At 40.7% G+C, this 15,015-nt stretch overlaps 2 protein-coding genes across 2 annotated transcripts; both read right to left on the bottom strand.

Annotated features, from left to right (window-relative positions):
* Positions 1–72: 72 nt before the first annotated feature.
* dmc1 (DNA meiotic recombinase 1) lies at positions 73–11,233 on the bottom strand. Its single transcript, XM_034200414.1, has 13 exons — positions 10,563–11,233; positions 9,834–9,878; positions 6,972–7,118; positions 6,767–6,849; positions 5,947–5,999; positions 5,793–5,834; positions 5,626–5,698; positions 5,160–5,251; positions 4,585–4,658; positions 4,370–4,484; positions 2,608–2,668; positions 1,481–1,597; positions 73–339 (listed from the first exon to the last, which is right to left on the bottom strand). The coding sequence occupies exons 1-13, from the start codon at positions 10,617–10,619 to the stop codon at positions 270–272; spliced, it is 1,029 nt and encodes a 342-aa protein (XP_034056305.1). The 5' UTR covers positions 10,620–11,233; the 3' UTR covers positions 73–269.
* A 164-nt stretch (positions 11,234–11,397) lies between these two features.
* Positions 11,398–14,700, bottom strand: tomm22 (translocase of outer mitochondrial membrane 22 homolog (yeast)). The gene is made up of 4 exons (XM_034200417.1): positions 14,383–14,700; positions 13,775–13,893; positions 13,431–13,548; positions 11,398–12,450 (listed from the first exon to the last, which is right to left on the bottom strand). The coding sequence occupies exons 1-4, from the start codon at positions 14,470–14,472 to the stop codon at positions 12,376–12,378; spliced, it is 402 nt and encodes a 133-aa protein (XP_034056308.1). The 5' UTR covers positions 14,473–14,700; the 3' UTR covers positions 11,398–12,375.
* Between the last annotated feature and the right edge of the window lie 315 nt (positions 14,701–15,015).

A 15,015-nucleotide genomic window follows, 5' to 3' on the forward strand; every position in this document is an offset into this window, starting at 1 on the left:
GTAAAACATCCACCATTCAATCTGAGGAATTATACTATTAAAAGAAGTACATTACAAACTGTTGTCTTATTTATTTTAATATCTAAGAAACATGGGGAACAATACTACAAAACTATAGATATAATAAATACATCAAAAGTACAACGGTACAATATGGTCAGTTTAAATATAATAAGTTAATACAAATATAATAAATAAATCTTACAAGAAAACAACTTCAAACTGACAAGAACAGGGACTGTGATAACTGTGTTTCTTCTCCTCAGCGTTCACTCCTTGGCATCAGACACTCCTCCGGCACAGATGGCGAACGTGGCCTCGCTCTCAGGCATATCGGGACTAAAGGATACCAGGCAGAGATCAAAAGGAAGTGTGAGTTCATAATGTTTTCATTTTTAATATAATATTAGTTAAACATCTCACAGTTTATGTAACTGCAGGCACACAACTCTTATCAAATCATCCCACCACCTTCATATTTACAAGTAGGCCTATGTTAACATGGGCATGTACAAAAATGGTATTAATAGTTGTTTTATACTCATATCATAAAATAGATTTGGGTGTAATATTACTTTAGCACACAAAATGTTGCGATGTTAAAGGGGACCTATCATGCAAAATGCACTTTTTGATGTCTTTTCTACATAAAGATGTGTCCCCGGTGTGTCGGGGAACTCACGCAGCGTCAGAAAATAAAACCCTCTCTCTTTTCCTCCGTACCCAAATCTCTAAAAACGGGGAACAACGGAGCTGATCCAGATTTGCATCCAATATGACGTAATATCTGAAATGTGGACCCACGGCCCAATCAGAAACGTTGCTATCAGAAACAATGCGCGACTGTTTTGGACGTAATATGGTCGGTGTTTACATTAGCATCGCTAACACTCAGAGCTAACCTGTACTGGAGAGCATGTGTGTGAAGAAGCAGGAAATAAAAAGGAACTCACCTTGTGGTATAACCGGCAAGAGAGAAAGCCTTTGAGCTCCAGACTGTTTCAGAGAGAATCCTTGATAATCCATGATATGGCGTTTCATCACGGCAGCATTTAGTTTAGACAGTAGCTGCCGGGTCCCGCATGAGCTCAGACCCTCCTCTTTTTATTATCAATTGGCTAGAATGGGTGATCTGTTTGGTATTTTGAGCAAAACACTTCATAGACGTGTTTTTTATATATTTGTATATATCTGAGACCTATGCTGTTGCCTAAAAGTAGCATGATAGGTGACCTTTAAAGCAAAGTCCAAGACTCTTTTATGGCTTGAGTTTAGTGAAATAAGGAAATAAATCTAACATGATAGACAGAAAACCTTGATGTGACATCGCAGCATCTATTAGGATGTTAAATCTAATATCAATTTGTTAAACTTATCTCATCTGACAACAAAGTAAGGGGGAGGTAGTCTTCATATTGTGCATCATAATTCAATGAGTTAAAAAAGTTCTGTGATATTTTAAATAAAAACAGTGACCTACCTGTCAAATATTTTGGCAATTCTCATCTCGGCACGCCCTTTCCTCAGACTGATCCGTGTGGTGGAGGCGTGGGCCAGGATGTGTCCTCCAATGGGCTTCTTGGGATCGGCTTGAAAGCTATAACAGAACAAATCATAGGAGCGTCACACAGATCCCTATTTATTTAGTTAATTATGAATTTTGAACTAGTGTTTTTCTTTTTAAACGTTTTTAAATATTTTGAGATTTGACGGAGCAGGGTGTACTTTTATTAGAGATGTGTCTGTGTTTGTTTTTAGAGTGTGTCAGGATGGATCCCTTCGTCTTTTTATCTGCAAACTTAATCTACCTACGGGTACAAATAAAGAACCTGAACCTGAAAGCTAAAACAGAGACAGAAAAATTATAATGAGACATATTTACAAAGCTTTAAAGGTCCCATGTCATGCTTTTCTGGTTATCACCCGTCCCCTTGTTGTTATGAAGGTTTTTTTGCATGTAAACGGTCTGCAGAGTCACAAACCCTCAAAGTACACCCTGTAGCGAGTACAACTCTAACACAGAGAAGACCTGTCTGTGCTGCCCCAGAACGCCTCGTTGGGGATTTCTCTTTTTCCATTGTTTACTTCTTGGGTACAGTGACGTATTTCGGGTATAGTGACGTAACGTAGCGGCTAACGTTACATTACGTTTGGACCAATCCGCGGACTTCCTCACACACACACACTCAGCTGGACGTTGCGAGGCTCGCTGCTGCGAGGTGTGGGGTCTGCGAGACAGCGAGACACCGCGGAACTCAGCCTGAGCACACACACACACACACTCCCAGCCAGGCTGCGGGTGTGTGTGTGTGTGTTTCACACTGGGTTCCGCGGTGTCTCGCTGTCTCGCAGACGGCCACTGGGCTCACAGGGAGGGGGGGGGCAGGAGCTCCAACGAGCCGTTTAGGACAGAGAGTGAATACACATACTATACAGAGATGCTGTGAGAAACCAATGTGAGTTTGGAACATTGCACAATCTAAATCTATTCTAGTCGACCTCAACAATGGAATTATGATCAGTAGAAATGGCCATGACACGGGACCTTTAAGCGACATACAGAATATTATCCAATGTATTAAAAATTAGGAATTAGACAACACCTACCTCATTCCTGCCCCAGGATCAGCTGTCATTTGGTTGGTGACAAACACTGCTACGTTGTATTCTAATGTTTTAGAACAATAAAACACATAATTAGATTAATACTGTATGCATATTTGAGAGCACCATGTGAGACACAAAGGCAGCACTTTTCAATAAACAGCAATAATCATTTCTGCAGAGACTCCCTGTATATGTCAGATAAGATATATGGCTATATTTGTGTTATCTTTACTTCTTTCAGGTATTCCCATGGTTCCACGTCCTTCTGAGAGGGAATATTTTCCTTTCTTAATGGAATTTTGTTTTGGGAGTAAACAGGTGGAAGTGCTACATACTGGTTACTTTCAAGGCCATATATTTCAAGGTCACATGCAACAGATGTTTTAGCTGACTCCTTTGTATTCATTGTTCGTAGGAGTATCTCTGTCACTTGAAGCTGCTGTAGATCGGACTCTGTGCAAAAGGTAGCCGTACTACCTGGGTCCAGAAAGGCGTATGTTGTTATGGTTACATGTTAGACGCTTTACCCTTTTTTGTTTTCACCTTCACAGGAACAATAGCCAGGGTGCCTACGTTTTGGCTCCTATAGCTATTGTATCTGGCTTTCACACACACTGACACACAGAAACACACTCACACAGACACACACACTCACACACTAGGGGTTTCACCAACTAATCGACTAGTCGACTACCTTTACCACTAGTCGGCGCTGTAGGCCCTAGTCGACTAGTCGTGAAAAAAATGGAGGTAAACGAGCTGCTGCAAAATGCTTCAAAACACGTCCGACATTCTTATGTATGGCAGTACTTCAACAAAGATGTAACCAACTCCACAGTGAAGTGTCAGTTGTGTACAGCTGTACTGAAGTACAACAAAAATACATCTGCTATGCGCAACCATCTGAAGATGAGACACCCGCTGCCGACAGCTAGCACTAGCAGTAATGCTAGCACCAGTGAGCAACGGACCGGCGTCAGCACAGGACAGAGGCAGACGAGCAGCAAGAAAAAGCGGGTCAACAGTGATGCGGATGATGAGCTAGGGTTTACTGCCAGCGGACACCGCATATCCCCACAATGGATAACCCACTGGAGTGGTGGGCAGAAAATGTGCACCGCGTCCCCCGTTTAGCCAAGCTTTCGAGGAGCTACCTGGTTATTCCAGCCACAGGCACCCCGAGTGAGAGGGTTTTCTCCCTGGCAGGCAACACTGTCACCCGAAAGCGGTCACGCCTCCTTCCCTCACATGTCGATGCGTTGGTGTTCCTCAACGCAAACCAAACAATCTGGAAAGGTGGACGTTATCGTGGAGGACAGCGAGTAAAGTGTTGCGCACTGGATTTACGTGGCATTTCAGTAAACAGAGTTTTTTGCTGTCGATTTTGGTGAGTCCAGTTACTGTTTGTTATTTACTCAGCCATGTAACACAAATTAAAATGCAGTGTTTAATGTAACTGTATGAGTTCCAATATAAAATACAGTTGTACACCTCTCTTTGTGTGTCTTTATTATGACGTAACGACTAGTCGACTGCTATTTTGAAAAACGTGTCGACTAGTAAATATTGGTAGTTGTGAAACCCCTATCACATACACACATACACACACACACACACACACACACACACACACACACACACACACACTCACACAGAAACACACACACACTCACTCACTCACAGACACACACACACACTCACACAGAAACACACACTCACTCACTCAGACACACAGAAACACACACACACTCCTGGTGTTGACCTTCAGAGATCTTCTGCAGCCTGGAGAGCATCTGGGCCAGTTTCTGCTGCCGCTCAGCCAGCTCTCCTCGTCCAGAGAAGTCGACTCTGAACAGAGCCATGATGGAGTCAATGATCTGAAACAGAGAGACGAGCAGATAGAAATACTGAGACAGCTAGGAAGGAATTTAGAGTGTCTACCTGTTGTTTGACACAAAAACATCATTCTCTACTCACCAATAGTTTGAACACTCCTCCTTCCTCGTGGAATTTGGCTGCGACAAAGTCCAACAGCTCCATCTGGTGTTCACCTGAGGAGCAACACACAATATTATTATAACCTTGCCACAGGAGAGCCTTTGCACACAATAAATGTTTCATAGTCTAGGGCAGGGGTGTCAAACTCAAGGCCCGGGGGCCAAATCCGGCCCGCGACTTCATTTTATGTGGCCCCGCAAGAGCTTGCAAAGAATATAATACGTTTATTATACGGTTACATGCCACTTTACAGAAGCTGGTTGCCCATAAACTACATGTCCCACAATGCATCTTGTTTTGTGACATGCGCACCGAAGAGACTTGCAATTATTTGCCCTGGACTTCTGCTTTCAAATGTAGTTAGTTATTACCCTACCCGATAATAATCCAATTCAGAGGCAATAATGTAATATAATACATTATTTTATATATATATTTATAGATGTATATTTATATAGTTACAACCGGCCCTTTGAGTGCAACCATAATGCTAATGTGGCCCGCGATGAAATTGAGTTTGACACCCCTGGTCTAAGGGATTTCTATGTTCGCACTGGTGTAGGCCCGAGCGTAAAGCACGTTGTCCAGAACAGCAGAATGGTCCACATTGAACCTGTCAGCGATGTCTTTCAGTCTGTCTGGACGACTGGAAGCACGCAGGTACAAGTCAAGGTCATTGTGAAACAGAATGACAAGAATACGGATTCACAGACATAAAAACAGTCATGGTAAAGTCACATTAGGACAACTAGTGGAAAATTAGCTCATTTCTCCCGTGTTATTCTCCAAAGTTAATGTAAACTTGAATAATGTACTTAAATTTGAATGTAATAATTATGTTGGTGGTTGTTTGTGGAAGCGCCAGTGAATGAGCATTAACTGAGTTTTAAACATCACTTTAAATGGAAGATCCCCATAGGCCCCGCCCACTCGATCGGCCGATACTGATTCCGGCGATCGGCCCCAAAATCGTCAAACTTCAACTAAACTGTTTGGTTGTTTCCATTATTGTGAGGATACAAGGTGTTCTCTGTGTCAATGAAGACGACTTTCCCGCCTGAGTAGCCGTTCTCTCCGGGAAGCTGAGCAGTGACTGGACAAAAGAAACACAGAATCAGTTTTATTTGAATTTTTAAAAAGTGCCTGAAAGATGAAGCATCGCATGCTTTAAAACGTTCTTTACTCACCACAGAAAGTGTGAGAGAGCTGGGTTTTCCCTGTGCGGAACTCTGTAGGGTGAAATAAAGCAGTTTTAGTTTGTAGCCAGTGCTGTAAACTGATTGCCATTAAAACAATATAAAGATACACAGTGTATTTAAATGAACAAAGACACCTCCTCACCTCCAAACGCCTCCGTTATAGCCATACTCTCTATTCCTCCACCCAAGAGTTTACTGCAGAGAGAAAAATAAGTTTGAATATTTGTTTAGACATCTTTAATTTGATTTAGCAATATCTGGTTTTCTAAACATCATTTTTAAATGCCAGTTTTATGGTTATGTCAAATAATTTGGTCCTTCCTATCCTTGTCCGGCAGTGGCTCAGTCAGTAGGGGCTTGGACTGTGAGCCGTAGGGTCGCCGGTTCAAGTCCCCGACCAGACCTAAAATATGGGGTGTGGACTGCTACTTGGAGAGGTCCCAGTTCACCTCCTGCCCTGCCGTGGTGCCCTGTGAGCAAGGCACCGGACATCCCCCCACCCCCCCCACTTCCCGGGCGCTGTACACTAGCTGCCCACTGGTCCTAGTACTAGACTCCTGGTACTAGGATGGGTTAAAAGCAGAGAACGTGTGTGCTGTGTGCGCAGCTCTGCATGTGTGACCATTAAAGAGGGTGTCATCCATCCCAATTGTTTAATGGGACAATATTCTGGTTATGACTATTGCTAGTGCTTTAACAAAGCAATCATTAGTCATTTGGATTAAACAAACAAGCACATTTTTCCTTTTGCTTTAGTAGAAACGTCCTATGAATAAAGAAATAGTCTCAATGAACTTTGACGTAGCCTTTAGGAATACGATAAGACATATTTAAGCTATATCACAATAATAAAACAACTAAAGTTTAGAGGATAACATATTATGTCATGATATCTTCAACCTTGAGTAGATGTAAATGCACAAAATACACATAATATATAAACTTTAAGAGTGAATCTTAACTCAAACTCCAGGCTCCCGGTTGTGATGTTGAACACCTGCTTCCTCTTCGAACTGTACTCGAAGGCTGTCTGGAAACCAACATTCTATAATGTAAAATAAAAATATCTAATACATTAAATATTCTGTAATATTCTCAAGTAAGTCAGTCTTGAGGCGACAAAGTTGAAGGTTGAAGAATGACAGTGAAAAAGAAATCCCATTTTACCAGCATTTTCCCAGCAGCCTCCTTGATCTTCTCCACCTTAGCCTCAGACAGACCCTTGATGTTGCACAAAGCCTTACGAGTTGTCATCTGGATCCCTTTCACAGTGCAGATACCCACCAACTTCATCTTTTTAATGTCCGCCATATTCTGTGGTTACAGGGGAGAAGACCATGGATGTATAATAAGAACTGGATACAGCGTGGGAGGCGGGGTCTCGTTCATTCCTATGAGAGTTGCTCATTGGCGCATGAAGACAAAATGGCCCAACTTTTGAGAGAGCGAAACGTCACGAAAGTATTCATATAATCATAGAATCCGTTCTTATTGTGCATCCATGGGTAAAGGTAAAACTCATGTAGTGCTGAACACGTCACATGAACGTGCCGGGCGGCGCGGTCCCGTGGGTTAGATGTGCGTTCATAATGCCGAGGAAAATAACTCTCAGAATAACGTTATTAGCACATTTTACAACTTGAGGACCGAATGTTTTTAATAAGGGCTATATAAACGTTCATACTGGGTAGTTTATTTAGTTTAAAAAAAAGTATCCAACGATTTACAGACGTCTCTTTCCCAATGTTAGTCAATGGGAAAAAGTCTTTCCGGGCCCAGCGACTGATACGGAAGTGTAGTACCGCCGTTTGGCCACAACGAATATTTTCCTCAGAGTCCGGCGCACTTCCTGGGGGCTTGGAGAAGACGGCAAGATGTTCACATTAGAGGTTTCTCAATACTTTAATTTCCCCTCCTCGACTCCTCGGTCCTCCGGTATGTTGTGTTGAAGGACATCTCATTTCTCTAAATGCACTTCGAGGACCGAGCATCGAGGAGGCTCTCTGGAGGAGCTCTAACCGAGGATACACTGATGGTTCCTCCACGGCTCCTCCGCGGACGCATTTCCTGGAACGGTGGAGGCGTGACGCACGGCCGGACTTATCTCAGCCAATGACAGCTCTGCATGCATCCCCTGGATATTATTTTAGTAGTGCAGATTATCCATTTACTTTGAAAACATCAATTTATTGGAGAAATTTTTTTTTAACAGTATGTTCAAAAAAACCAATAAAAAAGCAATGTTATAATAAAAACAAAACAAAAATTAATAATAATAAAAAAATAATCGTTATATTTCGATTACGTTGTTTTCGTAATCGTTGCAAGCCATAATCGTAATTGCGATTAAAATACGATTAATTGAGCAGCCCTAGTAGGTGCGTGTTGTACAGTGCGTAGATGCGGCGGACGGACTCAGTTGGTTTGGTGTCCTAAGCTTACTTTTAATACTTGTGAATACAACTTTGGGCCCGTAATTTCAATTCCCCATTTCAGCGACCAGAGAGAGGGGGGGGGATATATCCAGTCTCTGATAGTGTGGCATGGTGTACCGATACTTGAAAGGTACCGCGATACCCTGCCGTTAAAAACGTTACGATTCCTCTGTTTCATTAGTATCGGTACTTTAAAAATGACGGGGAAAAGTACTCCGGTGAGAAAGCGCTGTTTTAATAAGAGCCGTGTGTGTTCAGCGCTCTGCTTCCACTCCCTGCACTGCAGCCGTGCCTGCAGTCCCTCCCCTCTCAAGCACGCTCTAAGTACCTCCCATCTCTCGTGCACGCGCTAGCTGCCAGAGCATGTGAGAAAACGAGAAGCATGGCGGCAAGTGGGAGTGCAACTGCCGCTGTGCCTCGGCTTGTTGACAAAAAAGACGCCAGAAGCGAAATTTGGAAGTATTTGAGCGATATCTCTGACAGTGAGGGCAAGCCTACGGACACCACGAGGCCTGTCTGTGAGAAATGTTTTAGATCCCTGCAAACCAAGGGAGCCAACACATCAAACTAGGCTAAGCACCTCGCCGACCGACATTCAGAGCTGTTTAAAGAATTTAAAGACAGACAGGTTAGCGAATGTGATAGATAACATAATTACATCATACTCAAGCCCATGCCCTCAAATCTAAGTCAAACAAGTGTAATTTATTTTGTGACAAACGAACGTTTTCGTAGTTTGACGAGGCAATTCATGGCAATGATAACTGTCTAATATGCTATCTTTTTAGCTAACTTACCAATGTGGCTAACATCTGCAATGTACATTTGGTCAATAATTATTTATATTACTGTAATATTACATGTTAATAAAATATAAAGTTAACTATCAAAGAAATCCCATAAACTCAAGTATAAAGAAGAGACCATGTTGTAAGAAAACACTTAACAGATAAACTACAATTGTATTGATCATGAAAATAATAAAAGAAAAGTATCGAAAAAGAATCGGAATCGCAATTCTTGACTTGGTATCGGTATCGAAACCAAAATGTTGGTATCGTGACAACACTAGTCTCTGATAGTGTTACGTTATTATGAGAGTGCTCTCATACTTTAAATTGTATATATTTATATAAATATATTTGTGTGTGTGTGTGTGTGTCCGCATCTGTAGCCTGTTATTGTCTCATTATACCGCACTGTGAATGAATCAAAGTAAATATATAAGTCGTCATGAACACATCTGTCCATCAGACAGAGTGCTGCTGTGCCTCCTGTCATCATTAATGGACGTCTCTTTAAAATGACCGCTCAGAGGAGAGGAGTTCTCATTTCTCTAACCGCCTGCTGCTTCCCCTCCTCTCTCCTCGGTTCCCCTCCTCGGCTCCTCCGCTCGCATCTCCTGTGGGCGGGACTAGGAGGATAGGAGTCGAGGAGGGGAGTTAGAGAAATGAGAAAGGGCCTAAGTCTCGAGGATAGGAGTTGAGGATAGGAGTAGAGGAGGGGAAATTAGAGTATTGAGAAGCCTCTATTGATAACTGCATTTTGACTTGATGTAAGAAACTTTGATTTTGTTACCGCCCTGTTTACTCACAATCCCATGTTTCTGTAGGAGGTCGATGTCCTGGAAGAAGGACTCCTGTTTCAGAGAAAGAGAAAATATACATGAGGTAGTTTCTGAGGAGTAAACCAAATTATTGAAAAATATCAAGCATAACTTTAAGAGTGTGCTGAAGACTTTCCTTTAAAAAAAAAAAAAAGCACATACAGTAGCTAGAGCTGGTTTAAGGTCACACTATGTTTGCCCTCCTAAGTCCTACATCTTATAGTATTTCATTGTTTTAATTTTCTTTTTGTTTGTATTTTAAATGTATCTTTTGTCTTCTATCTTATCTTTTTATAATTTTCTTGACATTGTATTTATCTTTTAGCACTGTCCATGTTTGTTCATCTGTAAAGCCCACTGAGACGAATGTGTTTTGTGATATTGGGCTATATGAATACACTTTAAATTGATTTGATAACTTACTAACACATTATTTAAAGATATATAAAGTTGTCTCGCTTTTTTCTAGTGTTTGCACCTATATGGCAGTTTTTATTTTAAATTGGAACTATTTATTTATGTTATGTATTATATTGATTTATGGACAGTTTGGTCATTTAAATTCTTTAGAAAGGATCTTAATTAGCATTGATGGCTAGTTATTTAACTTGTACAGCTATGGGTATTTTCTAGTCAGGGAAAGCCAATGTTAGTTAGCATAGATTTATTAAATGCTATAATTTAATCATAATGTAAAAAAATAAAGCATTATCTCACCTCATCATCCTGGAAACCAGTGTCCTCTTCAACAACCTGGTCCTCTGCAGCTTTCATTTTGATGTTACCGTTAGTATAAACAAATTAAAGTTTAAAAATGTTTAGCTTTTAGCTAAGCTAACGTTAGCTTCTACCTTTATGAATACCTTAATGTCAAACTGCTAATTTAACTGTTGAAGACATAAATAAAACTGTCAGTAAAACCGGATAAACTGTAAATTCGCTTAATAAGTTCAATTATTCAATTACATTGGCTAGAAAAAGACAATAATCTTAAGATATTGACTAAAAAGAATGTAAGTTTTAACAAAGCGTAGTTATCTTTGTTCCTTTGAAGGCTTTGCACACGGCCACTGGCGGGAAATATGATTTCGTTTATTAAAGTGCACTCGGAAATTAGAAAATGATATGTTTAGAGAACATAAATAATGGACGTATACTAAACGGTTTAATTCCTTAAGATGTATGTCTGTGAAATTGCAGAAGTGTACAATTCAACAAATTAATTAACAATAATTTAATATCTTTGTAATGCTAATTAGTAACTGTTTTAAACTAAAAACAACAGAGGCTCCCTTCACAACCCACATGAACGAGGGCTCAAAAAGAGCAGTGAATGCAGCATTTGATACAGGCAAAAACTGCTTATTTTCAGTGTCGTTTTAAAGAACTACAAACATGGCATATTTCTTTGCCAGTTTTGAAAATACGATTCAAAAGAAATCGGTTAAGGTTAATCTTATACTCCTATATTGTTGTATTTTATTAATCCTTTATGGTGTGTTTATTAAGGTTGAGCAAATACACCCCCCACATCCCGAAGTAAACACATAGCTTTCCATTGTTTTGGTGTTTAATTACCGCAGTCATGAACACAAAAAACAGATGTGGGTTTGCATACTGAACAGAGGTAATAGATTGTAAATGCACATGGATGAAAACAGAAAAAATAACATTCTCTGCAGACGTCTGCAATGTCGGGGCAACATTGAGACAATTAGCGTCAAAACTTCTCCAAACAGATTTATCCAAAACCTTTTCACACGTTTTCAATGAGAAAATAACTCCGCTTTCATCATACGATCAATGGAAAAAGGACCACACAATCTTTTAATTTTTAAAAAGCATTGTATCTGGAGTTGTTGGGTTATACAATCCATTGCTTAAAACCAGAGCAGTATGATAAAACCGTGAAGTGAGAGGCATTGCACTGACAAACATTTTTGAACTGTGACAGATGTACAGATAGGAATGTTCCTCAAGGTCACATTCCTACAAGTTAATCTTCATCAAACCTGTCTTGTCAGATATTTTTAATTAACACAATTCTCCAAGTAGAAGTGTAACTAGCAAGCACATGATGATGGAAATGCCAACATACTGCGAGTAAAAAAACGTTCTCCACACTGCAAACACCAAAGACAGACGATTTGATAACCTTTTTTTTCTTTCAATGCATCCACTTGCACCTGCTATCCCCTAAAGAAAACATTATTTATGTTGATAGATTTATTTTTAAAAAAAGGAAAAAGAAAATAGAAGCAGTGCTCCTGGAAATAAGTCTCTGCATGATGTTGGAGTAAGGAGAGACAGTGAGAGGGAAACGCATCAGATCCTCCTCCTCCAATCCCATTGGTCGATCCATTGCATTGGAGTGAGCCTGTCATGCCGTTTCTTTGCAGCTTTTGCTTCCCATTAATATTTTAACTGCAGTTCTTTGCCCTTCTCCATGCTCTCTCTGTCTCTCCTTGCGACCGGCCCCGGCTGTATCGCTGGCAGCAGATCTCAGGTTCATGTCGGCCCTTCTTGTTTCTCACATCTTTCCAAGTGCAGGAGGCATCATGCCCGGCATCCCCCCAGACATCCCAGTGTTCGGCCCCAACAGGATCTGGAAAAGAGAGAGTCCGTCACTCAGGTTGTTCATCAATGTGCTCGTCACGTACAGTATGTTTAATCATTAGAATGTGTAGGTCTTAAATGGTATTAAGCTGAATTCACAACATTGGTATTCAAATGATATAATAAACCTTGGGTGGCTTTGTGACGTGCAACAACAATGTTTCTCGTAAGGTCTCCCTTTCTGTTGGTCGCTTGTTAGCAGACCCTTCACGCGATAGCGAACAGGTACAGGAGGCGTAGAGCGAGGGATCATTGTCCACTAGTTAATCGATCGCAGATGGCGTCGTGCTCGCGGACGGATTAAAAATGATAATAATCACAAACCTAAATGGGTCGCAATATATACTTTGGCGGCCCGCCCAAGTAAAGTCTATGTGTGGAAAACCCTGAAATATGTGAATATATTATCATCATTTATTTTTTGCACATTCTGTCTTCATTTCTTATGTTTATATATCTTTGTTCATCTTCTTGTATGCATGCCATAAAACCCAATTGACTCGGGTTTAAATAAAGTCTTCTGATACCGAACAGCTACTCTTTTGAACGTCTATTCATTCTGTGCGACCTTGGTTTCTCTGCACCGTTGCAGATAGAGATGAGCCCACAAATAATATTAGAATTAGATTACAGAGGTGGCTGCTTGGTATTGTTTTGAACTCATGTGACCCAAACTTTTCCCATAACTCCATGGCATGAAGCACAAGATTCAAAATGTGTTGACAGATAAATGTAATCATTCCTAATATCGGAACATGTTGTTAACAAAACAATATACTGCTTTAATCCATTTCTGTAGGGGGTTAACCATTCAAAAAGAACATGTTTAATTTTAAATAATAGTTTTCCTGCTTGCCGCACACAGACTAATGTTCCCCATTTAATCAGTGACTTTCAAAGCTTCAATGGGACACTTCAATAAAGCTTTGATGTGTTGATTGGTTATCGTAAATGCACGAAGAGTCTCACTTGTCTCTGCTGTTGTAGCTGCTGCTGCTCTAGCTGTAGTCTTTCCGTCTCAAACACAACAGGAAGTACCAAGATCATGAAGGAGGTAGTGCCGACCCAGAGCGCCGTGCGAGAAAAACTGAAACGAGATAACAAACTGGTTAGTTATGGATTTTAGAGACATGCTGAAAAAAATGTGACTTTTGCACCCATTAGTGGCTATTATCCTTTCTGTTGTGAATAACTGCTGCTGGGATCAGACCATGGATCAGACCCATGAATTAGCAGTTTAATCTGTTGATCCACTGGACTCTCTGACGCACTGTACACATTCCTGCAATAAAATGGTTTATCCGGAGATTTACCTGTAAAACTGCTTGGCCAGTGAGACAGAGCATTGTGCAGAGACCTCAGCAGCGGTGCGGACGGTGTCAGGGAACATCTCCGTCAGACCCCACAACCTCTCCATCATGGTCTCATCCAGCTGAAGGTGACAAACACAAACATTAAGACATGAAGCTTTGGTGCAAAAACACTGAGATTTAAAAATCTAACATTTCATTCATATATACAATCATAACTATGAAAATAACACTAATTAATAGGAATAAAAAGGCATGCAGAAGGATATATAGCCTCATTAATCTATAATCTTGGTTAATACAGTTTTCCATCCTGTAGTTTGCTGCAAGTTTATGAAGCTTGTGTGAGCCAGTGGCACCTTGTTAGATACTCACATACAATTATAGTGAAATAACACTGAACACTAGCTTCAATTAGTTAATAATAGTGTATAACTGCAACACAGTTTTCAGTCATAACCTCAGGTGGCTAACTAGCTAGTTAGCATTGGTGCCATGTTAGCACATCTTAGCTAAGAGAAGAACAAGGTAGACAAATACATTAAAACTGTATTTAATGTTAGTTTTTTTAACCCCATTGTAGATGTTTCCAAGTATGATTAGCCACTTACATATTCATCCTCGTCGTCATCTATCTCGTCCTCCAGGGGCCGGGTAGACAGCGGGCCCGCATCGGGGGAAAGCTCTTCAATTTGGGGCATGTTTCTCGCGCCGGACCGCTGCTTTTTACCGGGTTAAAATAGCTGTTTACAAGTGGCTAGAAGACGCGGTAAATCCAACAAGCTGTTCTTCGTGTTTTTATTAAGATTTCCTAGCAGTCTTTCATTAAAGCTAATGCTAGGAGGAGGCGTGCATTTGATGCAACGACAGTCCGAGGTCACAGTGGGAAAAACGTGAAGCTTGTCAGGGACGGATGACGTAAGCGGGGCAGGGGTCAGTTTGTACGGTGGCCGGGAGTGAACAGCGCCCCCTGTGGAGGTGGAGGTGTAACAGCAGCCTGTGGTGTCAATACAGTTTCTTGCCACACATTTTTATTTTGCTGTATGGTGGTGCAAATATAAACAACAAAAGGTAATAAGTTGTAAGAGCAGATCAAAAATAGAACAATTATAAATAGAAAATATAACAAAAATAATACAGACAAGTATTTACACCAAATATACCAAATAAACTAAAACTTCGTACAATGAATACATGACAATATATGACAAACTGCAGTGTATTATATTTTAAAGTGGAGGGCT

The sequence above is a fragment of the Gymnodraco acuticeps genome, unplaced genomic scaffold, assembly GCF_902827175.1.
Source record: "Gymnodraco acuticeps unplaced genomic scaffold, fGymAcu1.1, whole genome shotgun sequence".
NCBI classification, from domain to species: Eukaryota; Metazoa; Chordata; class Actinopteri; order Perciformes; family Bathydraconidae; genus Gymnodraco; species Gymnodraco acuticeps.